The sequence below is a fragment of the Pelophylax lessonae genome (assembly GCF_965119305.1).
Source record: "Pelophylax lessonae genome assembly, chromosome: 4".
In the NCBI taxonomy this organism is placed as follows: domain Eukaryota; kingdom Metazoa; phylum Chordata; class Amphibia; order Anura; family Ranidae; genus Pelophylax; species Pelophylax lessonae.
In genome coordinates, this window is record NC_138771.1 from 18,944,775 (window position 1) to 18,972,111 (window position 27,337).

At 45.9% G+C, this 27,337-nt stretch overlaps 1 protein-coding gene across 1 annotated transcript in view; it reads left to right on the forward strand.

The window, feature by feature from the left end:
* MEGF11 (multiple EGF like domains 11) overlaps window positions 1-27,337 on the forward strand; it is a 1,080,387-nt gene that overhangs the window by 382,724 nt on the left and 670,326 nt on the right. The window contains exon 5 of the mRNA XM_082255259.1: window positions 15,836-15,928. Within this exon, the coding sequence (XP_082111385.1) occupies window positions 15,836-15,928 (93 nt within the window). The remainder of the gene's footprint in view (window positions 1-15,835; window positions 15,929-27,337) is intronic.

Genomic DNA, 27,337 nt, shown 5'->3' on the forward strand with positions numbered 1-27,337 from the left:
GGGGGTGAGAGGGGGTAGGAGAGAGAGAGAGTGGGGGATGGGTAAGGGAGGGTGAGGGGGAGATGAGAGAAAGAGGGGGGAGAAAGAGAGAGAGAAGGTGGTGAGGGAGAGAGAGAGGGTGGTGGGAGAAAGAGAGAGAGAGCGGGTGGTGGGAGAGAGAGAGGGGGGAGGAGAGAGAGGGGGGATGAGAGAGAGAGAGGGAGAGGGGATGAGAGAGGGAGAGGGATAAGAGAGAGAGGGAGGGGGTGAGAGAGGGGGGTGGGTGAGAGAGAGGGAGAGTAGGAAAGAGAGAGGGGATGGGTGGGAGAGAGAGAGAGGAGGGTGGGAGAGAGAGAGAGAGATGGGGGTGGTGGGAAAGAGAGGGGGTGGAAGAGAGAGGAAGAAGGGAGTGGGGGAGATAGGGAGAGGGGGGTGAGGGGGAGCTCTAGGCATTGAGGAGGAGGAAGTTAAATCCTCCCCCACTTTAAATTATGGGCAGGGCCAGGGAGTCACGACCGTGACGCCACTGGTTGCTAGACGCCAGGCTCTAGCAACCAGTGGCCAATACAGTCTCAGATGGAGGTGGAAGGCGCTATCTTGCTGCCCCCCTGCAAAGTGCCGCCCTAGGCCTGGGCCTTGTTGGCCTAGGCCAAAATACAGCACTGACAGTACCCTAACATTGTGTGTCTGTACTCTTGAGCACACACCTTAGATTATTGTCACACCATGTGACTGCATTATAAATACAGAAATGCAGCCAAGTTTTAAAATCACTTCAAAGACATTGTAATAAACCCAATTCAGCGAAGCAAAAAGAAGCATGCCATTTTCTTTTTTTAGTATCCACAACATATCTGGTGTAATGAAGGCCCAGTAAGTCATATTGATTATTTTTCAGAAGAGGTAGCATTTTTCCTGCTGGTCTTCTTCTTTTACAAATGGTTTTTAATTTAGTTTCAAGTTTACAAAGTATGCAGAAGCAAATGGTCTACATTGAAATTTCCAAGTTGTCTTTTTACATAAAAAAAAAAAAAAAGGAAAAATAAAAAGAGAAAATGTCTTGTAAAGGTACCGTAGAATAAAGATACATAAGTGGAGTATATTTATTGTACAACGAAGAAGAATGATTCATGATAAATGGTGTTGAAGCAAATAAAAGTGTGGAGTAATTCTACAGGAAACCTGCATTATATAGGACTGTGAATTTCCATATGAATGGGAAGTTGAAAAGATGTAATAGATAATGGGGGGATATGAACTAGTTGTAGAGCTTGCATCGGCTGTGCTCAAGTCTCCGATGGAGCAAAATCGCTCAAAATCCGCTAATCAGTATAAATATAGACAGCTTTGGTCAAAAAAGAAAAAAAGATGAAAAGGATGAGAATGTATTCACTGATAGCAAGCGAAGAGAAAAAAATGGAGAAAGGTAAGTAAGTAAGGAGCTGTTATTAACCGGTTGCCAACCGCCCGCCGCCTTTTGAGTGCGGCCCTCCTGTTCGAACCGCCGTAGACCTACATCGGTCACCTGCCTGCAGCTAGGGGGCGAGCGCGCGCCACCGGCAGCACGCTCCCACCCTGACTCGGCAGCAGGGAAGCCAATGCACGGGGCAGGCGGCTCCGATTGCCTCCTGACACCCGCGATCACTCCCAGCTGAGAGAGAAGAACAGTCAGCTGCTGTAAGTAAGGAGCTGTTATTAACCGGTTGCCAACCGCCCGCCGCCTTTTTACTGCGGCAGTGCATCCCTCCTGCGCAAACCGCCATAGACCTACATCGGTCGCGCGCCTGCAGCTAGGGGGCGAGCGCGCCCCACCGGCGGCACACTCCCATCCCGACTCGGCAGCAGAGAAGCCGATGCATGGGGCAGGAGGCTCCGATTGCCTCCTGACACCTGCGATCGCTCCCCGCTGAGAGAGAAGAACGGTCGGCTGTTGTAACCACATCCAACCTTTCTTCTCCTTGGAATGATCACAGAGCTCATGTGATCCTTCTATATACGATCACAGGTCTCTATGATCATTTCATAAGCCCAACCCCCCCACAGTTAGAATCACTCCCCTAGGCTCACATTTAACCCCTTGATCACCCACAATGTTAACCCCTTCCCTGCTAGTGTCATTATTACAGTTACTGTGCATATTTTTAGCGCTGATTACTGTAGTAATGTCACTGGTCCCCCCCAAAAGTGTCAAAAATGTCAGTTAGGGGTCCGATCTGTCCACCGCAATGTTGCAGTCCCGCAAAAAATCGCTAAGAAAACAATAAAAATTACTTAAATCTTTCCCATAGTTAGTAGACGAGTTAACTTTTGTGCAAACCAATCAAAATACGCTTATTGCGATTTTTTTTTTTTTTTTTTTACCAAAAATATGTAGCAAGAAACAAATTGGCCTTAATTGTTGAAAAAAATTCTAATTTTTTTATTTTTTTTTTGATAATGTTATATAGCATAAAGTGAAAAACATTGTTTTGTTTTTTTTCAGAATTGTCACTCTTTTTTTGTTTATAGCGCAAAAAAAAAAAAAATTGTGAGGGGGGGGGGGGGGGAGTCGAGATAGCAATTTTTTTAATGATTCATCGTGTAGCTCTACTACAAACTATGGGATTTTTTTTTTTTTTTTTTACTAGCAGGACTGCAACATTGTGGCGGACAAATCTAACACTAAGTGGCACTCTTTGGGGACCAGTGACACCAATACAGCGATCAGTGCTAAAAAAATATGCACTGTCACTGTACTAATGACACTGGCAGGAAAGGGGTTACCATCAGGGTGATCAAAAGGTTAAATGTGCTCCCTAGGGAGTGATTTCTTATTGTGTGGGGAAGGTGCTTTGGCTGTGAGAAGACAGAGATTCGTGTTCCTGCTTAGCAGAAACGCAGGATCTCTTTCTCCCCTACCAGCAGAAATGCAATCTGCCTTGTTTACATATGCACACCGCCGTTTGCCTCTCCTGTGAACAATAGGAGGGTTCTGGCGGACATCGAGTCCACTGGACCTGCTCATTGGCTGCCGCTGTGTCCAATCACAGCAGGAGTTGGTCGCCACCTGGAAGCACAAAATTGCGTACATGTACGTGATTTTGCGCAGAAGAGCTGCTGTCTTGCAGTATATAAATATATATATACCAGGGGCAGTCGGCAAGTGTCTAAGGGAGGACTCTGAAAGGCTCAAGTTTTTTTGGAGTTTCTTTTGCTTTGAATTGCTTTGTTTTACTGAAAAAACATATTCAATTAAATGTAATTTTTTGATTTATCAAACTAATTTTTTACTGAAAAGTTGGGAGGCTCTTGGTATAAATTATGTTGAGAAAAAAATGAATAATTTTTAACATGTGGCACAGATATGCATGGGTGTCCGTAGAACTTTTTTTGAGGGGGGGATCATTTTAATTTCACCCATGCTCTTCCCCTTTTCGCCCCCATAGATCCCGCTTTAGAGCAGGCTAGGCCAGGGTTCCCCATAGATCTCCTTTAGAGCGGGGGACCCATAGATCCCCCTTTAGTCTTACATTTTTACCTATATTTCTCGTGCTGCCAGGTTTTTCTGCAAGACCAGGTACTCCACGCTCTCCCTGCAAAGAATATACAGTATCTCACAAAAGTGAGTACACCCCTCACATTTTTGTAAATGTTTTATTCTATCTTTTCATGTGACAACACTGAAGAAATGACACTTTGCTACAATGTAAAGTAGTGAGTGTACAGCTTGTATAACAGTGTCAATTTTCTGTCCCCTCAAAATAACTCAACACACAGCCATTAATGTCTAAACTGCTGGCAACAAAAGTGAGTACACCCCTAAGAGTGAAAATGTCCAAATTGGGCCCAAAGTGTCAATATTTTGTGTGGCCACCATTATTTTACAGCACTGCCTTAACCCTCTTGGGCATGGAGTTCACCAGAGCTTCACAGGTTGTCACTGGAGTCCTCTTCCACTCCTCCATGATGACATCACGGAGCTGGTGGATGTCAGAGACCTTGCACTCCTCCACCTTCCATTTGAGGATGCCCCACAGATGCTCAATAGGGTTTAGGTCTGGAGACATGCTTGGCCAGTCCATCACCTTTACCCTCAGCTTCTTTAGCAAGGCAGTGGTCATCTTGGAGGTGTGTTTGGGGTCGTTATCATGTTGGAATACTGCCCTGTGGCCCAGTCTCCGAAGGGAGGGGATTATGCTCTGCTTCAGTATGTCACAGTACATGTTGGCATTCATGGTTCCCTCAATGAACTGTAGCTCCCCAGTGCCCGGCAGCACTCATGCAGCCCCAGACCATGACACTCCCACCACCATGCTTGACTGTAGGCAAGACACACTTGTCTTTGTACTCCTCACCTGGTTGCTGCCACACACGCTTGACACCATCTGAACCAAATAAGTTTATCTTGGTCTCATCAGACCACAGGACATGGTTCCAGTAATCCATGTCCTTAGTCTGCTTGTCTTCAGCAAACTGTTTGTGGGCTTTCTTGTTCATCATCTTTAGAAGAGGCTTCCTTCTGGGATGACAGCCATGCAGACCAATTTGATGCAGTGTGCGGCGTATGGTCTGAGCACTGACAGGCTGACCCCCCCACCCCTTCAACCTCTGCAGCAATGCTGGCAGCACTCATACTTCTATTTCCCAAAGACAACCTCTGGATATGACGCTGAGCACGTGCACTCAACTTCTTTGGTCGACCATAGTGAGGCCTGTTCTGGGTGGAACCTGTCCTGTTAAACCGCTGTATGGTCTTGGCCACCATGCTGCAGCTCAGTTTCAGGGTCTTGGCAATCTTCTTATAGCCTAGGACAGTGATGGCGAACCTTGGCACCCTAGATGTTTTGGAACTATATTTCCCATGATGCTCATGCACTATGCAGTGTAGTTGAGCACCATGGGAAATGTAGTTATAAAACATCTGGGGTGCCAAGGTTTGCCATCACTGACCTAGGCCATCTTCATGTAGAGCAACAATTCTTTTATTCAGATCCTCAGAGAGTTCTTTGCCATGAGGTGCCATGTTGAACTTCCAGTGACCAGTATGAGAGAGTGAGAGTGATTTTAACACACCTGCCCCCCATTCACACCTGAAACCTTGTAACACTAACGATGCACATGACACCGGGGAGGGAAAATGGCTAATTGGGCCCAATTTGGACATTGGGTGTATTCACTTTTGTTGCCAGCGGTTTAGAAGTGGTTAAAACATGTGCAGGAATCATTTGCACCCAGTTGCAACAAATTCAATTTTCCCCAATAGACGTTTATTGTTGTAGAATGATAAAAACAATCTGATTGGTGGCCAAAAGAATGGCTCCTTCTACACCCATTTTGATAAATCAGACCTAACCTTGGTTATCATGCTGAGCATGTTCAAAGCAGCCCTTTTAGGAACAGCATTTTAGATTAACAATTCCTACTGTTGACTTGCAGAGCATTCTGCTGTCCCCGGTAGAATAATTGCATTTCAGTGGAAAGGGAAATGCGTTTGATGTGAGGCCCGGTTAGAAAAGCGTAGAGTAAAGTTTAGATTTGCTAGAATAACATTTCATTTGTTGATTGTTATGATCACTATTGTTTGGAGTGAAATATTCGGCATGCGTCCATATTATGCAGTGATATTTTTTTGCTAAAGTGTATGTCAGTATAAACTGAAATAAAAACGCATAGGCAGAACATGTCTAAAATACACGCAAGGAAAATAGAAGATACAAAACAGCATTTTTACTTTTTTTTTTTTTAACCACTTTACCACCGGAGGATTTTCCTGCTTAATGACCAGGCCACTTTTTGCAACTTGGCACTGCGTGACTTTAACTGACAATTGCGCGGTCATGCAACACCGTACCCAAACGAAATTTACGTCCTTTTTTTCCCACAAACAGAGCTTTCTTTTGGTGGTATTTGATCACCTCTGCGCTTTTCATTTTTTGCGATATTAATAAAAAAAGAGCGAAAATTTTGCGAAAAAATTGACATTTTCTACTTTGACAGTTAAAAAATATCCAATATATTCAATTTGTGTCATATATTTAGGCCAAAATGTATTTAGCTACATGTCTTTGACAAAAAAATCCTCAATGAGCGTATTTTTATGACCGGAAGATTTTACCCCATTCTTGACCAGGCTATATTTTGCGATTCGGCCCCTGCGCCCCTAACGAGCCGGCCGCCACTGATCGTAGTGAAAAAACAATCCTGATCACTTACCCAGAGTAGAAGTGTCACAAAAAAAAAAAAAAAAAAAAAAACATATTTTATTTAATTTCTTAATATTCTGAAAAATTGTGACAAAAAATTACAACTTCAAAAAACTCACTGTGCCTCTTACTAAATACCTTGGACTGTCTACTTTCCAAAAAGGGGTCATTTGGGGGATATTTGTACTGTCCTGGCATTTTGGAGGCTCAAGAAATAGGATAGGTTGTCAGTACATCAGGATTGATTAATTTTCAGATATATAATACCATAGTTTGTGGACTCTATAACTTTCCTACAGACTAAATAATATACACTGAATGGGGTTATTAAGACCGGAAGGATTTGCCCCCTAAATGACAAGGCCCTATTTTGCAATTCGGCACTGCGTTACTTTAACGGAAAATTGCACGGTCGTACGACGCTGTACCCAAATTAAATTGATGTCCTTTGTCCCCCCCCAAAAATAGAGCTTTCTTTTGGTGGTATTTGATCACCTCTGCGATTTTTAATTTTTGAAAAAAAAGAGCGACAATTTTGAAAAAAAAAAAACAATATTTTTTACATTCTGATATATAACATTCCCCCCCAAAAAAAATAAAAAATAAAAATTTTTTAACATTTTAGGCCAATTTGTTTTCTGCTACATATTTTTGGTAAAAAAAAAATCACAATAAGCCTATTTTGATTGGTTTGCACAAAAGTTATTGCGTCTACTAACTACGGGAAAGATTTATGTCATTTTTATTGTTTATTTTATTACTAGTAATGGCGGCGATCTGCGATTTTTTTTTTTACGGGACTGCGACATTGCGGCGGACAGATCGGACCCCTGACTGACATTTTTGACACTTTTGGGGGTACCAGTGACATTTACTACAGTAATCAGTGCTATAAATATGCACTGTTACTGTACTAATGACACTGGCAGGGAAAGGGTTAACTTTATTGGTGCTCTAGGGGTTAAATGTGTGCCTCATGCTTACTGACGTGTGTGGGGGGAGGGGATTGAGTGACACAGACACAGATCGCAGGTTCAGCTATGCTGAATCCTGTAATCTGTCCCTGGTTGTCACAAAGGAGATCCGCCCGCTTTGTTTACACAAGTGGGCGGATTTCCTCACTCGATCCAAGACGATCGGGGAAGAGATCACCGCGATCACCGCCTCTTCTCCCCTGGCCCGACTCCCGCTGTGACTGAATACAGCAGGAGCGAGACTCCAGTGGCGTGTGCGCACCGCCAAGAGGGGGCGTTGTCCAGCGACGTAGGTCTATGTCGCTGGACGATAACGAGCTACTTTGCCGCAGTACCCTCAACGTGAGCGGTCGGCAAGTGGTTAAGGGAAATTCTCCCAATGGGACCCTTATTTTATCCAAAATGGAGGTAAAAAGATTTTGCCTTTAGGCCCCTTTCACACTTGTGCGACTTGTCCTGCGATTTGGGACTGCAAAGTCGCATTGCAAGTCGTACTCCATGATTTACCGTACCGTTCATATCTGGGCGACTTCAAAGTAGTCCCTGCACCACTTTGGTAAGACGGCTCTCCTGTCAGAGAGGCAGGGAAAGATCGTGTGATTCAGCTAAGCTTCACCGATCTCTCTCTGCCTCTGTTTAATCCATCCCCCACACAGTTAGAAAGCACATCTAGGGAACACATTTAACCCTTTGATCACCCCCAGTGTTAACCCCTTCCATGCCAGTGTCACTTATACAGTAACAGTGCATATTATTTAGCACTGAATACTGTATTAATGTCACTGATCCCCAAAAAGTGTCAGATTTGTCCGCCGCAATGTCGCAGTCCCAATAAAAATCGCTGATCGCCGCCATTACTAATAAAAAAATTAAAAAGTCCATAGATTTATCCCGTAGTTTGTAAACGCTATTACTTTTGCACAAACCAATAATTATACGTTTTTTGGGGATTTTTTTTTTAACAAAAATATGTAGCAGAATACAAATTGGCCTAAAATGATAAAAAAAAATTAGATTTTTAAAAAATTTTTTATTGGGAATGTTTTATAGCAGAATTTTAAAAATATTGGTGTTTTTTCAAAATTGTCGCTCTTTTTTTGTTTATAGCACAAAAATGAAATTTCACAAGCCCATCACCCTCACAGTTAGAAAGCACCCCCTAGGCTCACATTTAACCCTTTGATCGCCCTTGGGTTAACTCCTTCTCTGCCAGTGTCATTATTACAGTGACAGTGCATATTTTTAGCACTGATTATTGTAATAATGTCACTGGTAACCCCAAAAGTGTCAAAAATGTCAGTTAGGGGTCCCATCTGTCCGCCGCAATGTCGCAGTCGCGCTAAAAATTGCAGATCGCCGCCATTACTAGTAAAAATAAATAAATAAAAATTACATCAATCTTTTCCCTAGTTTGTAGACGCGATAACTTTTGCGCAAACCAATCAAAATACGCTTATTGGGATTTTTTTTACCAAAAATATGTAGCAGAAAACAACTTGGCCTAAAATGATGAAAACATTTTATTTTTTTTTTTTTTTATTGGGAATGTTATATAGCAGAATGTGAAAAATATTGTTTTTCTTTTCAGAATTGTCGCTCTTTTTTGTTTATAGCGCAAAAACTAAAAATCGCACAGGGGATCAAATACCACCAAAAGAAAGCTCTATATGTGGGGAAAAAAGGGTGTCAATTTCATTTGGGTACAGCGTCGCGCAACCCTGCAATTGTCCGTTAAAGTCACACAGTGCCGAATCGCAAAATAGGCCCTGGTCTTTGAGCAGCCAAATCCTCCAGGGCTTAAGTGGTTAAAGTAACGCAGTACGGAATCACCAAAAATGGCCTGTTCATTAAGGGTCCTTCCGTTCCAGAAGTGGTTAATAAGAAATTATTATTTTAATTTTTTTAAAGCTCTTGATGTTAAATTTTTGCCGTTTATTTGCACTGCACATCATGCCTTTTTTAAATTTAATTAAAAAAAAAAAATAAAAATACTGCTGGTGGAATAGTGTCTACTTTTTGTGGGTTTATAATTTTTTTTTTTTGGGGGGGGGGGGGGAGTAACACCATGGTTTACTGCACCAGGTGACCCCAACCCTAGTGACACCACTGGCAGTAGCACACAGTAAGTGTGCTACTGCCAGTTAAATGTATTTCTGTCTGGCGCCTCAGGTCAATCAGTGCCGTTTTTGCAGAGGAGGAGGGGCCTGGTCGCCAGGGGGAGCAGAGAGAGGAGGATTATTTCAGGTTCCGGGCTGCAGTGCATGGAGGCGCACACGTGACACGTCAATGAGCAGTTCGTCGTGGGGGGGGGGGGGGGTTTGCCAGATATAGCATCTGCCCGGGTGCTAAATGCTCTTGGTACGCCCCTGACAGGGTGTACTCATTTTTGTTGCCATCAGTTTAGACATTAATGGCTGTCTATTGAGTTATTTTGAGAGGACAGTGAATTTACACTGTTAAGCCCGGTTCACACTGGGGCGACCTGTGAGGCGACCAGTTCACCTCACAGGTCGCCGTAGGTTGCCTCCAATAGGGAAGCTGCGGACCCGTTCTAATAGGAGCGACACAAGTCGCTCCGACTTAGAAAAAGGGTCCAGGGCTTCTTTGGGGCGACCAGGAGGCGACCGCCATAGACTTCAATGTTATGAAGTCCGTGGTGGCCGCTCCGAGGTCGCGGCGCGCTGCTCGCACCGCGACCTCGGAGGTCGCGGTGCGAAGTAGCGTCGCTCGTATGTGAACGGGCACTTATACAAGCTGTACACTCACTACTTTACATTGTAGCAAAGTGTCATTTCTTCAGTGTTGTCACATGAAAAGATAGAATAAAATATTTACAAAAATGTGAGGGGTGTACTTACTTTTATGAGATACTGTATATATTTTTTTAAATAAAATAAAAAGTTGTATTTACCACCTACTACTGCTAGATTGAAGGCAAAGAGGACGTCTTTTACTGAACATGGTAATAAATCATCATTCACACATTAATCTCAGTTACAATGTATCTGCCGTATCTGCACACCATGATGACAAATCCAACAATAATAGCTCAGCATGAGTGCAAACAAACCCAGCGTACATTTCTTTTCATTCATTTAAAAAAATTGATAAATGAAACTGATTTCCCTCCTTTTTCTCACAATTTTAGAAGAACTTTAAAGAGTAATTCCAATTTTGTTGAGAAAAAATCATTCCCCTCTGGGTGATCTCTGTACATTGCAGGGATTGTAACCAGTTTAGGACCGGAAGTATTTGTCCCCTTAATGACCAGGCCATATTTTGCGATTCGGCACTGTGTTATTTTAACGGACAATTGCACGGTTGTGCGACGCTGTACCCAAATAAAATTGACGTCCTTTTTTCCCCACAAACGGAGCTTTCTTTTGGTGGTATTTGATCACCGGTGCGATTTCTATTTTTTGCGCTATAAACAAAAAAAGAGCGACAATTCGAAAAAAAAAAAAAAACAATATTTTTCACATTCTGATATATAACTCCCCCCCCCCCCCCCCCAAAAAAAAATGTAAAAATCAAAATTTTTTAGCATTTGAGGCCAATTTGTTTTCTGCTACATATTTTTGGTAAAACCAATCCCAATAAGCGTATATTGATTGGTTTGCGCAAAAGTTATCACGTCTACAATCTAGGGGAAAGATTTCTGTCATTTTTATTTCTTTCATTTTTTTTACTAGTAATGGCGGCGATCTGTGATTTTTAGCAGGACTGCGACATTGCGGCGGACAGATCGGACCCCTAACTGACAATTTTGACACTTTTGGGGGCACCAGTGGCATTACTACAGTAATCAGTGCTACAAATATGCACTGTTACAAAGGGCATTTATGGGCAGCCCGATGCAACACTGATTTGCAAGGAAAATTTCCCAGGACGGGGTCCTATTTGCCGGGACTGTCCCAGGAAAAATGGGACAGTTGGCAGCTATGCAGTGATTAACAACTTACAATTTATAGGGGCATCAAATGTGATCCCTGATATTCTCAAAGGGATTGTAAAGGCAGAAGGTGCACACAATAAAAAATGTTTTGTGTGCAGCAGCCCCCCTAATACTTACCTGAACCCATCTCTATCCAGCATTGCTGCAGGAGTTTCTCAGCTTCCTGAGACTCGCTCCTCATTGGCTGAGACAGCAGCGTGGCATGATTGGCTCCCGCTGCTGTCAACCAAAGTCAGTCAGCCAATCAGAAGAGAGAGGGGGGGAATGGCTCCATGTCTGAATGGATACACAGAGCTGTGACTTGGCTCGTGTGCCCCCATAGAAAGCTGCTTACTGTGGGGGCACTCAGCAGGAGGGAGGGGGCAGGAGCTCAGAAGAGGGACCCAAGAAGAGGAGGATCCGGGCTACTCTGTGCAAAACCATTACACAGGGCAGGTAAGTATAACATGTTTGTTATTTAAAAATAAACAAAAAACAAGACTTTACAATCACTTTAACCACTTGCCGATAAGCCGCCGTTGGCAGGTTCCCATAAAACGCTGCACCTGTATGGGGGTTCGTGGGAGCGATCCTGGAGGCACATGCACGCCCACTCACCAGCAGGGAAGCTGATCCACGGGGCCGGCGGCCGCAATTGCCACCGGGCACCTGTGATCGCTCCTCACTGAGAGAGAAGGACGTTCGGCTGTTGTAATCACAGCTGACCGTTCTTCTCCCTGGAATGAACACAGAGCGCCTGTGATCCTTCTATATAGGATCACAGGTTTCTGTGTTGATTTCACAAGCCCATCCCCCTCACAGTTAGAAAGCACCCCCTAGGCTCACATTTAACCCTTTGATTGCCCCTGGGTTAACTCCTTCTCTGTTAGTGTCATTATTACAGTAACAGTGCATATTTTTAGCACTGATTACTATAGTAATGTCACTGGTAACCCCAAACGTATCAAAAATGTCAGTTAGGGGTCCGATCTGTCCGCTGCAATGTCGCAGTACTGCTAAAAATTGCAAATCGCTGCCATTACTAGTAAAAAATAAATAAATAAATAAAAATGACATAAATCTTTCCCCTAGTTTGTAGACGCGATAACTTTTGCGCAGACCAATCAGTATACACTTATTGGGATTTTTTTTTACCAACAATATGTAGCAGAATACAAATTGGCCTAAAATGATGAAAAAATTAGATTTTTAGATTTTTTTTATTGGGAATGTTATATAGCCGAATGTGAAAAATATTGTTTTTTTTTATTCAGAATCGCCACACTAGTTTAATGCGCAAAAACTAAAAATCGCGCAGGGGATCAAATACCACCAAAAGAAAGCGCTATTTGTGGGAAAAAAAGGACATCAATTTTTTTTGGGTACATCGCCGCACAACCACGCAATAGTCCGTTAAAGTAACGCAGTGCCGAATCACAAAAAATGGCCTGGTCATTAAGGGGGCAAATCCTTCCGGTCCAGAAGTGGTTAAAGGAATTGTAAAGGCAGAAGGTGCATTCTATGCATTAAGATAAAAAAAACTTTTTGTGTGCAGCATTGTTGTAGGAGTGTCTCATCTGCCCGGGAGTCCCCTCCTCATTGGCTGAGACAGCAGCGCGGCACGATTGGCTCTCGCTGCTGTCAACCAAAGTCAGTCAGCCAATCAGGAGAGAGAGGGGGTAGGGCCAGGTCACGGCTTCACGTCTGAATGGACACAGGGAGCTGTGACTCGGCTCAGGTGCCCCCATAGCAAGCTGCTTGTTGTGGGGGCACTCAATGGGAGGGAGGGGCCAGGAGCGCCAAAGAGGGACCCATCACAGGTCTAGGAGATCTTTTTTTTTATAGTTTATTGCTTGTAGATCTTGGGATGGGAGGGGTGAGGGTGGTATGGGATACTCAATCCACGCTGATCAGTAACAGGAGGACTAGACTAGGCTTCTATGAACGGTCTTTAAGCCAAGGGCTAAATGGAATGGCCAGAAATGAGACCCTGCAAGGCTGTTACTGCTGGCACTTATCCTTCAGGCTGGGTTCACACTGATGGGAATTGGATGCAGGTTTCCCTGCATCCAATTTGCATGACAGGAGAGTGTGACCGGCTCTCAACACACACCTCGCTGTCCGAATTGCAGGAGGGTCCTGTGCGTCTTCTGGGCCATTTCAGGTGCAAATTCAGCTAAAAATTCAGACCTGATTTGCACCTAAAACGGTGAACAAACACGCACCCGACCCCCTGCTGTGAGCTGCCGGGCACGCACCGCACCCTCTGCTATGAGCCTCCAGGCGTGCACCAGACCCCCTGCTAGGAGCCGCCAGGCGTGCACCGGACCCCCTGCTATGAGCTGCCAGACACGTACCGGAACTTCTGCTATGAGCCACCAGACACGCACCCGACCCCCTGCTGTGAGCTGCCGGGCACGCACCGGACCCTCTGCTATGAGCCTCCAGGCGTGCACCAGACCCCCTGCTAGGAGCCGCCAGGCGTGCACCGGACCCCCTGCTATGAGCCGCCAGGCGTGCACCGGACCCCCTGCTATGAGCTGCCAGACACGTACTGGAACTTCTGCTATGAGACACCAGACACGCACCGGACCACCTGCTGTGAGCCACTGGGCATGCACCGGACCCCCTGCTGTGAGCCACCAGGAACGCACCGGACCCCCTGCTGTGAGCCACCTGGCACGCACCGGACCCCTGCTGTGAGCCACCGGGCACGCACCGGACCCCTGCTGTGAGCCACCGGGCACGCACCGGACCCCTGCTGCGAGCCACCGGGCATGCACCAGACCCCCTGCTGCGAGCCACCGGGCACGCATCAGACCCTGATGGTGGGGGGGGCTCTTGACATCTTGTGTAAGGGGGGCCTGGGTTGCTCTGGGCATCTAATCTTACAGATATAACTGACCCTTTGAGGACAACCATAATGCTGATGTGGCCCGCAATGAAATCGAGTTTGACACCCCTGATCTATACCATAGTTTGTAGATGCTATAACTGTAATATATATCAATCAATATACACTTATTAAACTCCGTATGTTATAAGATTTTATTTTATAGCAGCAGCTTTGTCAAAGTATTACTGAGAGAGGAATAGATGGAGATTCCTATTTTGAGCGCTGGGTGAAGGGCTTGTTGTGTATTTACACACTAATCACTTTTTTCTTACCAAAGACATGTAACAGAATACATATTGGCAAACGGTTATGAAGAAATTTGATTTTTTGTATTTATTGGATATGTTTTATAGCAGAAAGTAAAAAAAAAAACATTGCTTTTTTTATTTATATCGCCAAAAAACTCAGGGGTGATCACATACCACCAAAATAAAGCTCTAGTTGTTTGAAAGAAATTATATAAATTTAGTTTGGGTACAGCGTTGCATGACCAGGAAATTCTCAGGTAAAGTAGTGCAGTGCCGAATAGCAAAAAATGCCTTGGTCATGAAGCTCAAGTGGTTAAAGGTCTCTACTCTAATGAATGGCCAGCGTTACTGACTGTTGGGGCCTGAGGGCCACACTTTGAACATCAAAGGGTCTCAAGTCTCCCTAGGGTTGGGCACCATGGGGCCTGAGGGCCACACTTTGAACATCAAAGGGTCTCAAGTGGCCCTTGGGTTGGGCATCATGGGGCCTGAGGGCCACACTTTGAAAACCAAAGGGTCTCAAGTGGCCCTAGGGTATGGCACTATGGGGCCTGAGGGCAGAGCTGGGACAAGTGGTGGGCAGGAGGGGAGGCCATAATATAAGGTTTGGGGGCACAACAAAGGAGATGGGGGGGAGGAGATTTGTGCTGGAGTGGGAATTTAGGGGTGCGGCAGGAGGTAATAATTGTTCTAGGAGTGGAAATTTGGGGAGGTGTGCTAGGAGTGTGGGGATTGAGGGGGGGGGGGGTTTGTGTTGAGAGTTTTTTGGGGGGAGAGGGATTTTTGCTAGGAGGGATGATTGGGAGGCATTTGTGCTAGGAGGGGAAATTTAAGCTAGGATGGCGGATTGGGGGAGGGGAATTTGTGCTCATAGGGGTCATTTGAGGGGTAGATGATTTGTGTTAAGAGGGGGGACTTTTTTTGGGGGGGGGGGGGGCAAATTGTGCTGGGAGCATATGTGGAATTAGAGGATTTGAGCTAAGCATGCAGATTTGCGGCCAATTTTTTTGAGGGGAGAAACTTTTTGCTGACACAAAATGATCATACATCTTGGGGGGGGTGGCGCAATTTGCCATGTTTGCCTTGGGCTCTAGATGACCTTGTCCCGGCACTGCCTGAGGGCCATACTTTGAACATCAAAGGGTCTCACGTCTCCCTTGGGTTTGGCACCGTGGGGCCTGAGGGCCACACTTTGAATATCAAAGGTTCTCAAGTCTCCTTTGGGTTGGGCACCATGGAGCCTGAGAGCCACACTTTGAACATCAAAGGGTCTCAAGTGGCCCTTGGGTTGGGCACCATGGGGCCTGAGGGCCACACTTTGAACATCAAAGGGTCTCAAGTCTCCCTTGGGTTGCGCACCATGGGGCCTGAGGGCCACACTTTGAACATCAAAGGGTCTAAAGTCTCACTTGGGTTGGGCACCATGGGACCTGAGGGCCACACTTTGAACATTAAAGGGTCTCAAGTTGGGTTGGGCACCATGGGGCCTGAGGGCCACACTTTGAACATCAAAGGGTCTTAAGTCTCCCTTGGGTTGGGCACCAGGACTTTACAGGCAGAGAGTTTGTAACTATATTGTGTATTTGTATATGGTGATATAACGTTGTATTTTCTCTCCACAGCGCTCTGCACAGAAGAATGTGTCCATGGCCGCTGCGTGTCCCCTGATAGCTGCCATTGTGAACCTGGTTGGGGTGGAGCGGACTGTTCCAGTGGTGAGTTCCTGGAGGCATTACTAACTGGTGTCTGAATAGTCTTCTGTAAATGTGATAAGCTAGAAGATAAGCAGGACCAGTCCAGTTGTTGTATCCACAAAATCCAGGAACCAGTCCTGCAGTGGAAGAACTTTACTGGCACCAACATGAGACTGGGGCAATTTTTTCTTTAAAAGTATCAAATGTTTATTAATATGCATTATTAAAAGGGACGCTTACAAAGCATCCAAAAAACAAAAAGGAAAGCTTAAAGCCTTGCATGTCACATACTAGTCCACAATATGGCCATTATACAGTACCTCCCAAAGGTTGGTGCAATACAGGTTGCAAATACCGAAAGAAGGTGTCTGTATATTGGGTCACCTTCACTGGTCAACCAAAAGTATTGGGACGCCTGCCTTTACACACATGAAATTTAATGGCATCCCAGTCTTAGTCCGTAGGGTTCAATATTGAGTTGGCCCACCCTTTGCAGCTATAACAGCTTCAACTCTTCCGGGAAGGCTGTCCACAAGGTTTAGGAGTGTCTATGGGAATGTTTGACCATTCTTCCAGAAGCGCATTTGTGAGGTCAGGCATTGATGTTGGATGAGAAGGCCTGGCTCGCATTCTGTGTTTTAATTCATCCCAGAGGTGTTCTATCGGGTTGAGGTCAGGACTCTGTGCAGGCCAGTCAAGTTACTCCACCCCAAACTCGCTCATCCATGTCTTTATGGACCTTGCCTACTGCACTGGTGCGCAGTCATGATGGAACAGGAAGGGGCCATCCCCAAACTGTTCCCATAAAGTTGGGAGCATGAAATTGTCCAAAATGTCTTGGTACCTTAAGAGTTCCCTTCACTGGAACTAAGGGGCCAAGCCCAACCCCTGATAAACAACCCCGCACCATAATCCCCCCCTCCGCCAAATGATTTGGACCAGTGCACACAAAGCTGACCTCAACCTGATAGAACATTCTGGAAGGATGGTCAAACATTCCCATAGACACACTCCTAAAAAGGGCCGGAGTGGGACTCATTTTCAGGCCTGGAGTTTCATGCCTTAGACCGGCGCACTTTAGTTCACGACTGACTATATTAAAATAATGTAATTAAAACCTCAGAATATAAGTTTGCAATGGCTGCGGACATGGTACAGGAGAATGCAGGGCTGCAGACATGGTACAGGAGAATGCAGGGCTGCGGACATGGTACAGGAGAATGCAGGGCTGCGGACATGGTACAGGAGAATGCAGGGCAGCGGGCATGGTACAGGAGAATGCAGGGCTGCGGACATGGTACAGGAGAATGCAGGGCAGCGGGCATGGTACAGGAGAATGCAGGGCTGCGGACATGGTACAGGAGAATGCAGGGCTGCGGACATGGTACAGGAGAATGCAGGGCAGCAGGCATGGTACAGGAGATGCAGTGCTGCGGGCATGGTACAGGTGTACCATGCCCGCAGCACTGCATCTCTTGTAGTATGCCTGCAGCCCCGCATAATGGCAGGCAGTGGAGGAGTCTCACCTGTTCCCGAGGCCACATAGATTTGAAAAAGGCGCCGCCCGGTGCCAACACGTCATTGCGCATGCGCCGCCGCCAAACGTGTATGGTCTTTCCCGCGTGGCGGTGGCGCATGAGCAGTGACATGTTGGCGCCGGGCGGCGCCATTTTTGAATTTAAGGCAACCCAGTGGAACGGCCCTCGGACCGACCGGCCCACCGGGAGAAGTCCCGGTGCTCCAGATTGGCCAATCAGGGCCTGCTCCTAAACCTTGTGGACAGCCTTCCCGGAAGAGTTGAAGCTGTTATAGCTGCAAAGGGTGGACCAACCCAATATTGAACCCTACGGACTAAGACTGGGATGCCATTATAGAGCATGTGCGTGTAAAGGCAGGCGTCCCAATACTTTTGGTAATATAGTGTATGAAGTTGTCTTTATTTATTATTGACTGCGATGGTCTTGGTGGATGTCCTGCCTGCAAGCCATTTGCCTGAAGAAGACATTTTAGTGTTTGTTTAAATATTTCCCAGCATGTTGTTTTTGAGTGCAAAAATGGCCGTACAAGGAGGTAATATAATAGTTTGCCAAAAAAAATTCTAAGACTTTCGGAAATGCTTTTTGATACCAGTTCATGTCAAGAAGGACCAGGACAAAGGGTGGGCGGCCAGGACAAAGGGTTGGCGGGCAGGAGGGACGTCTGCCCCTGAGGGGCAGGGGTTTACTGTAGGGATCGAGGCGCCTTCCTTCTGTTGCAAGGCTGAAAGGAGTAGTGACAGTGGCAGTGATTTTGACAAGCAAGTGACTGCTCAGAGTAGGATTCCCGAAGTTTGCACATCTTGAGTTATATTTTAATATATTGGATACCAATCCATAGATGTGGTGGCTGCATTGGGTTTTTTTTTACTTTTTTTTCCCATTATTTTCACCTGGTTTTAGGCTTCACTCATTTCTCCACTGTATCTAGGGAGGAGTGATGTGACCTCCCTTGGACAGCAGCGTTGTTAACCTGTGGAGAGCGTAGTATTGGATGAATTATTCGTTTTATATCGGGGGTCTGCAAACCCTCAATAGCGACTGACTAGTCACCCTCGGAGCCAACAGGTGGATGGTGACCACGGCTCTGCCTCCCCTTGCTCTCGTGTTCCCTCCCTGCAAAGCGGAGAGCGGGAGGCAGCATAGTGCTGGATGGAGGGCGTGGGCGGGAGCTTCCTCAGTGATTGGTTGCTCGGTGGTCCTAGCAACCAATCACCAGCTTGTTATTATACAATGTGAACTACGGCAGCTCCCGCCTTCCACCCAGCACTATGCCGTCCCCTGATCTCTGCTCTGCTGTACACACATTGGCAGGTAGGAGGTGCTCCCTACACTGCACTGTATGAAGGTGTGGGGTGAGTCGAAGAGGACAGAGGAGACACTGTTGGAGGGGGGGGCAGAGGACACTACAGTAAGGGGGGGGGGGGGGATTGTGATGAGAAATGGACAAAGGATACTGCTTTGGGGGGCAGAGAGGCAGAGGACACTTTGTGGGGGGCAGAGGATACTGCTATAGGGGGTATAGAACACTGCAGTGGGAGAAGGGGCAGAGAACACTACAGTGGGGGGTGGGGTGATGTGAAGGGGGGCAGGGAAAACTGATTGGGGGGGGGGGCAGAGAGGCAGAGGACACTTTGTGAGGGGCAGAGAACACTGCTAGGGGGTATAGGACACTACAGCGGGAGAAGGGGCAGAGAACACTACAGTGGGGGGTGGGAGTAATGTGAAGGGGGGCAGAGGACACTGATTTAGGGGGGTACAGAACACTACTGTGGGGTGAGGGGTGCAGAGGATACTGCTTACAGAGGGCAGAGAACACTTTGTGGGGGATATAGGTCACGACTGGGTGGGTATAGGGCACTGCAGTGGGAGAAGGGGCAGAGGACACTACAGTGGGGGTGGGGTGATGTGAAGGGGGGCATAGGACACTGATTTGGGGGGGTACAGAACACTACTGTGGGGTGAGGGGTGCAGAGGATACTGCTTACAGAGGGCAGAGAACACTTTGTGGGGGATATAGGTCACGACTGGGTGGGTATAGGGCACTGCAGTGGGAGAAGGGGCAGAGGACACTACAGTGGGGGGTGGAGTGATGTGAAGGGGGGCAGAGGACACTGATTTGGGGGGGGGGGTACAGAACACTATTGTGGGGTGAGAGGTGCAGAGGATACTGCTTACAGAGGGAAGAGAACACTTTGTGGGGACAGAGGTCACTGCTTTGGGGGGTATAGGGCACTGCAGTAGGAGAAAGGGCAGGGAGGGGTGGAGGGTAGGGTGATGTGGAGGGGACAGAGGACACTCCTTGGGGGGGGGGCACAGAACACTACTGCAGGGGGAAGGGGTGCATAGGATACTGCTTACAGGGGGCAGAGAACACTTTGAGGCAGGAAGAGGTCACTGCTATGGGGGTATAAGGGCATTACAGTGGGAGAAGGGGTGATGTGAAGGAGGGCAGAGGCCACTGTTTGGGGGGGGGTAGAGGACACTACCTGGGGGGAAGGGGCAGAGGACACTACAGTGAGGGGGTGATGTGAAGGGGCAGAGGACACAGCATTGAAGGGGTGATGTGAAGGGGCAGAGGACACAGCATTGAAGGGGTGATGTGAAGGGGCAGGGGGTGATGTGAAGGAGGGCAGAGGCCACTGTTTAGGGGGGGGTACAGGACACTACCTGGGGGGAAGGGGCAGAGGACACAGCAGTGAGGGGGTGATGTGAAGGGGCAGAGGACACAGCATTGAGGGGGTGATGTGAAGGGGCAGAGGACACAGCATTGAGGGGGTGATGTGAAGGGGCAGAGGACACAGCATTGAGGGGGTGATGTGAAGGGGCAGAGGACACAGCATTGAGGGGGTGATGTGAAGGGGCAGAGGACACAGCATTGAGGGGGTGATGTGAAGGGGCAGAGGACACAGCATTGAGGGGTTGATGTGAAGGGGCAGAGGACACAGCATTGAGGGGTAGATGACACTACTGTGGGGGAGAGGGGGAAGAGGATACTGTTATGGGGGGCAGAGGACACTACATTGAGGGGGTAATGTGAAGGGGGAAGAGGACACAGCATTGAGGGGTACAGGACACTACTGTGGGGGGGGGGGGGGCAGAGGACACTACCGGGACACTCTATGTGTTTTTCATGCCGTCTTTTGTATTGGGAGCTTTTTTTTCAAAGGGCGCCATCTAGTTTGTCCCAACCTTCTAACTACCACTAGACAGCTGAAAAACAACAGACTTACTGGCCAGTTCACCAGGTAAAAATAAAGGGGAAAAAAGCCAAAAAAAAAAAAAAAAAAGAAAAGAAAACTAATGCAGCCACCACATCTAAAGAACTTTTGCTTTTGAATTAAGGTAGACCTGTTGTTGTTGTTTGAAGCTCTCCGTGGTCTTGAATGAAGTTTTATATAATATTTGCTATGTTTGTGTATTTCCTCTTATTACGCCAGTTTTAATTGGCCGGTCTCTTGCCAGCAGCTGTTGCCTCCTGGTATGTAATATATTTGTTGAATAGCATTGTCCTTTTTTTTTATTATGTTGGTTGATTTGCTCTCTGTAGTCCAATCTACTGCTTCACATTGTCCATCACAGTTCTTTCTGTGGCAAAATATATTTTTTTATGAATGTCTCCTAAGTATGAAAATAGATTGAATTCTAAGAATAGGATTAATTGCTGGCCTGGCCGGTACTTGCAGGCACACTGCAGGTCCATCCTTTATTTCATATTACATATTGTGCTGTTATCTGCCAATAGACAACAATGTCAAGATGTATATTGCTGTAAACAAGAGAAAGAAAATGCAGTATACAATGTATTATTTTTATTTTTTTGCAATGTACTATTTTTATTTTTAGTTTTTTTTACAATGTATTAATACTAATTCTTCTTTATATACATTTTATTGTGTATGTGCTCAGTGATTGAATCCTAGGAATAGGATTAATTGCTGGCCTGGCCGGTACTTGCAGGCACACTGCACGTCCATCCTTTATTTCCTACATTATCTATATTGTGCTGTTATCTGCCAATAGACAACAATGTCAAGATGTATAATGCTGTGAACAATAGAAGGAAAATATAGTATGCAATGTAGTCTTTTTATTTATTTATTTATTTACAATGTACTATTTTTTATTTTTCGTTTTTTTACAATGTATTATTATTATTTTTTTTTACAATGTATTATTATTATTATTATTAATAATAATAATAATAATAATGATATATATATATATATATATATATTTTTTTTTTTTTTTAAATGTAATTTTTTTTTTCAGGGACAACCCCCCATATCCACATCCTAAATATATATCAAATTCAGTCAAAAAGGGGAGGATAACCCCACTGAGATGAGCACATACACAATATAATGCATATAAAAAAGTAATTTTTTTGCACAAAACTATGTTTGTACAATAAAATTCTCCTTTATATACATTTTATTGTATATGTGTTCATCTCAGTGACATCCCCATGTCCTATAAAGTCCTGTTCTGTAGGGGGTTATCTTTCCCCTTTTTGACTGCATTTGTTTTACAATGTATTATTATTATTAATAATATATATATATTTTTTACAATGTATTCTTTTTTATTTTTTTACAATGTAATTTTTTTAGGGACAACACCCAATATCCACATCCTAAATATATATCAAATTGAGTCAAAAAGGGAAAGATAACCCCACTGAGATGAGCACATACACAATATAACGCATATAAAAAATAAGTTTTTTGCAAAAAACTATGTTTGTACAATAAAATTCTTCTTTATATACATTTTATTGTGTATGTGTTCATCTCAGTGACATCCCCATGTCCTATAAAGTCCTGTTCTGTAGGGGGTTATCTTTCCCCTTTTTGACTGAATTTGTTTTACAATGTATTTTTAATTTTTTTTTTTTAAGTGTAATGTTCCCACCATAGCAATACTTATTATTATCATTTATATTATGTTATATCCGGTAGCTCCAACATTATAGTGGCTTTGCACAGCAGGTGTAAAACCATTTACTGTCCCCACAGAGCTTACAATCTAATTTCCATCTCGCAGTCACACACATACTCTGGTGTGTAGAATTTAAATTTGCAGGCATGGGGCTCTCCCTCTTTTCTTCGTTTATTTTCCCCGTATTTGTGTTGCAGATGGACGTACTTGCAGAGTATACGTTATGTAGAATTATGTATCATTTGTATCTCTTACCTTGTTCATCGCCACAGGAGAGGATGACGCGGTATAAATCAGGATTAATGATAGGAGCGTCCATGGAGGCGCGCACACCTTCATCACTCATTTACTTTAAATGCACATTTATAATTGAGAAATGTCGGCTTGGTGAAATCTTAAATTGAATTATCATAATCAAGTCGGCGGTTATCGTTTATTAAAGGATTAGCAGATACACGTGTGATTGGTTTCATTTTCTAGGTGATGATGGAGCAGATTAATGTATGAGAAGGGAGAGCAGATCATTGTCAGCGGAGTCTACATCAAGGGGGGCCCCAAACTTCTCTGTACTCGGGGCCACACCGTGTCTTCTACTAATATTCACAGGATCAGAAAAGAATGTTTTATAAATCAATGAATCATAAATGAAGGAATATGTTTTACTTGGAATCAGCATAATATGATTCAGAATTAGGGATGGGCTCTATGTTACGTTTGACTTGAACATCAGCGGTTTGAGTGTTCGCAGAACACACGGACAAATGGGGCGCTCGGTGGGAAGTTCGCCCACCGATCAGTGCCCCATAATGCACTGCACTCTTGCTGATGATTGGCCAAAGCATGCACCTGACCTCTATGTTTTGGCCAATCACAGCACAATGTCCTGTCAGAACCATGATTGGCTATAGGCAGAGTACCTTTAGCCAATCATGGCTCAGGGGCTAAGTCCATGCCCCACACTATATAAGGCTGCTTACATGACAGCCGTGTATAGTGTGTTACAATAGAGATTAGGCAGGTAGTTAGTGGATAGTGTGTTGAGTTAGTTTAGTGCAGTCAGTGTAGTGTACAGGCATACTCCACTTTTAAAATGTATGGATATGTTGTAGTCCTGGGTCCCCTCTCGGTGCTCCCCAAGTTTTGTGTCCCTGTCACTTATAGTATGTGAGCAGTGCCATGCCAAGCTGTCCAAGATTTCCCATAGACACCAATGTTAAAGACAGGGAGCAGTGCCAGGTCAAGCTGATCGAGATCTCCCATAGACGCCAACAGGGGCAGACTGGCAACCTTCGGCCCAGGTGCCAAGTACAAACCAGAGGCCATGGCGCAGTGAATCGCCCCCCCCCCCCCCTCCCTTTTCCCATCCTTCTCCTGACCCCCATTCCAGGCTGAAGCCCTGCTCCAGGTATTCTCTACTCACTGGCTGAATCCAAGTTCCCAACCTGGTCAGCAGGGGGTGGTTGGGGGGAGCTGGGACAGCTCGGTTGGGGCTGGCCAGGGGAGGAGAGTCTCCAGTGTGGCATGGAACCGGCCTCTGCTCAGACACAGGAACCCTTTAGGCATGTCTGTGGCAGAAGCAGTGCAGCTTTATTACAGGACATCAAAGCAGTTTGCCTCTCTGCACCCTGGCCCAGTCCTCCCCTGGACGCCAAAGGTAAAGACAGGGAGCAGTGCCATGTCAAGCTGTCCAATATTTTCCATAGATGCAAAATTTAAAGACAGAGAGCAGTGCCATGTCAAACTGACCAAGATTTCCCATAGACGCCAATAATAAAGACAGGAAGCAGTGCCATGCCAAGCAGTCCAATATTTCCCATAGATGCCGATGTTAAAGACGGTGAGCAGTGCCATGCCAAGCTGACCAATATTTTCCATAGATGCCAATGTTAAAAACAGGGAGCAGTGCCATGTCAAGCTGTCCAATATTTCCCATAGATGCAAAATTTAAAGACAGGGAGAAGTGCCATGCCAAGCTGACCAAAATTTCCCATAGACACCAATGATAATGACAGGGAGCAGTGCCATGCCAAGCAGACCGAGATTTCCCATAGATGCCAGTGTTAAAGATGGGGAGCAGTGTCATGCCGTGCTGTCCAATATTTACCATAGACACCCATGTCAAAGACAGGGAGCAGTGCCATGACAAGCAGTCCAATATTTCCCATAGACGCCGATGTAAAAGACAGTGAGCAGTGCCATGCCAAGCTGACCAATATTTTCCATAGATGCCAATGTTAAAGACGGTGAGCAGTGCCATGCCAAGCTGACCAATATTTTCCATAGATGCCAATGTTAAAGACGGGGAGCAGTGCCATGCCAAGCTGACCAATATTTTCCATAGATGCCAATGAGCACTGAAAGCTGAAAATTGATCTGGGCAGGAAGGGGGTGAAAGTGCCCTGTATTTAAGTGTTTAAGGGGAACTCTACGCCAAAATAAAAAAAAAAACGCGTGGGGTCCCCCCCAAAATCAATACCGAACCCTTATCTGAGCATGCAGCCTGGCAGGCCAGGAAAGGGGGGGGAGATGAGTGCCCCCCTCCTGAACTATACCAGGCCGCTTGCCCTCACCATGGTTGATGGTGACAAGGGCCTCTTCCCGACAACCCTGGGCTGTGGTTGTGGGTGTCTGCGGGTATCGGGTACATCGTACCCCTACCCATTCACCAAAAAAGTGTAAAAAAAGAAAAAAAACAGAACACAGTTTTTGACAAATCCTTTTCTAAAAAGAAAAAAAAAGTGTCCCCAGATGTAAATCCATTGTCAATCAAGACACCCCCCCGAACCGAAAACTATGTACCTGATACCCATTCATATGGGGGGGGGCCTGGATCTGGGGTCCTCCTTGTTAAAGGGGGCTTCCAGATCCCGATAACCCTCCCACCCCCGCAGACCCCCACAACCACAGCCTAAGGTTGTCGGCAAGAGGCCCTTGTCCCCATCAACATAGGGACAAGGTGCTTTTGGGGGTACCCATAGACTTTAATGGAATTCCCATGTTCTCTAGAACTTTTTCCCTGTTGAAGATGTTCTGGTGCAAACCAAATGGAGGGGGGGGGGGGTGTTCGGCCCATCCTTATTCAAAATGGAAGAGAAAGAACTTCAGTAAAACAAAGCAAAGCCCCCCCCCTTACATCAGAGCCCTCCTTACTTGAAAGAGTTTCCCTTGGGCCCCCCCATCACAGCCCTCTCTTACATCTGCCCCCCCCCATAAATCAAGATACCTATCAGAGCCCCCCTTACATCAGAGTCTGCTTTAGGAGCCCCACCTACATCAGAGTCTCCATCACAGCCCCCCTTACATAAGAGAGTCTCCCTTACATCAGTCGCCATCACAGCCCCCTTACATCGGGATCCCCACCAGAGCCTCTCTTACATCAGAGTCCCATTTAGGAGCCAGCCCTTGCATCAGAGTCCCCATCAGAGCTTCCCTTACATCAGAGTCTGCCTTAGGAGCCCTACCTACATCAGAGTCTTCATCAGAGCCCCCCTTACATGAGAGAGTCTAATTTACATCAGAGCTTCAATTACAGCCCCTCTTTACTTCAGAGACCCCCTTACATTAGGATCCCTCCCGTGCCGACTGCTAAGAAAGGGGGGGGGGGGGGACGCAGAGACAAGTCTCTCCACAGGTGCACAGAGAAGCGCAGGATCTGGCAGAGGAGTTGTGTCCTCCTCTCTGCTGCCGACTGCTAAGAAGGGGACGCAGAGACAAGATACAATTCGTGAAGAGATTTTTACACTAAAGATATCTCCCTCACCTTACACACCTTGTCCTCCTGCACAATCAATACTTCCCTTGTTTAACCCAACTACTGTAGAGGAAGTCACTAAAATTTTTTCTAATGCCCACCTAACTTCCTGCCCCCTGGACCCTGTACCTTCTCAAATACTATGGTCACCCTCTGACTCTATCCTACACTCTTTAACTCATATCTTCAACCTCTCCCTCTCCACTGGGATCTTCCCCAGCTCTCTAAAACATGCGCTAGTAACTCCCATACCAAAGAAAGCCTCGCTAGACCCCTCCAATCTTAATAACTTAAGACCCATCTCCTTACTCCCTTTTGCTTCCAAGCTCCTTGAACGTTTAGTCTACAACCGCCTGAGCAAGCACCTCATTGAGAATAACCTCCTTGATCCCCTTCAGTCTGGATTTCGCCGGCAACACTCCACAGAAACTTCTCTCCTAAAACTTACAAATGACTTACTAACAGCAAAAACCAATGGTCACTACTCGATACTCTTACTCTTGGACCTCTCGGCTGCCTTTGATACTGTTGACCACCCCCTCCTTCTCAAAAAACTCAGTTTGCTCGGTCTCCGTGACTGTGCTCTCCACTGGTTCGAATCTTACCTATCTCACCGCACCTTCAGTGTCACTTACAATTCCACTTACTCCTCTGCAACTCCTCTTACTGTTGGGGTCCCCCAAGGTTCTGTCCTTGGACCACTACTATTCTCAATCTATACCTCCTCCCTGGGTCAGCTAATAGCCTCCCATGGCTTCCACTACCATTTCTATGCTGATGACACCCAAATCTACCTCTCTACCCCTCAGCTCACCCCATCAGTCTCCTCCCGCATCACTGATCTACTAACAGACATATCAGCCTGGATGTCTCACCACTTCCTCAAACTGAATCTATCTAAAACCGAGCTCATAATATTTCCTCCTCTACTTGCCCCTTCCCCGGAATTCTCTGTCAAGATCAATGGAATAACTATTAGTCCTTCCACACATGCCAGGGTGCTAGGGGTAACCCTGGACTCTGCACTGTCCTTTCAGGCTCACATCCAATCCCTGTCCAAATAATGCCGCCTTAACCTCCGCAACATCGCTAGAATACGGCCTTTTTTAACCAATGACACCACCAAGCTCTTAATTCACGCCCTGGTTATCTCTCGCCTCGACTATTGCAACTCCCTCCTCATTGGATTACCCTTACATAGAT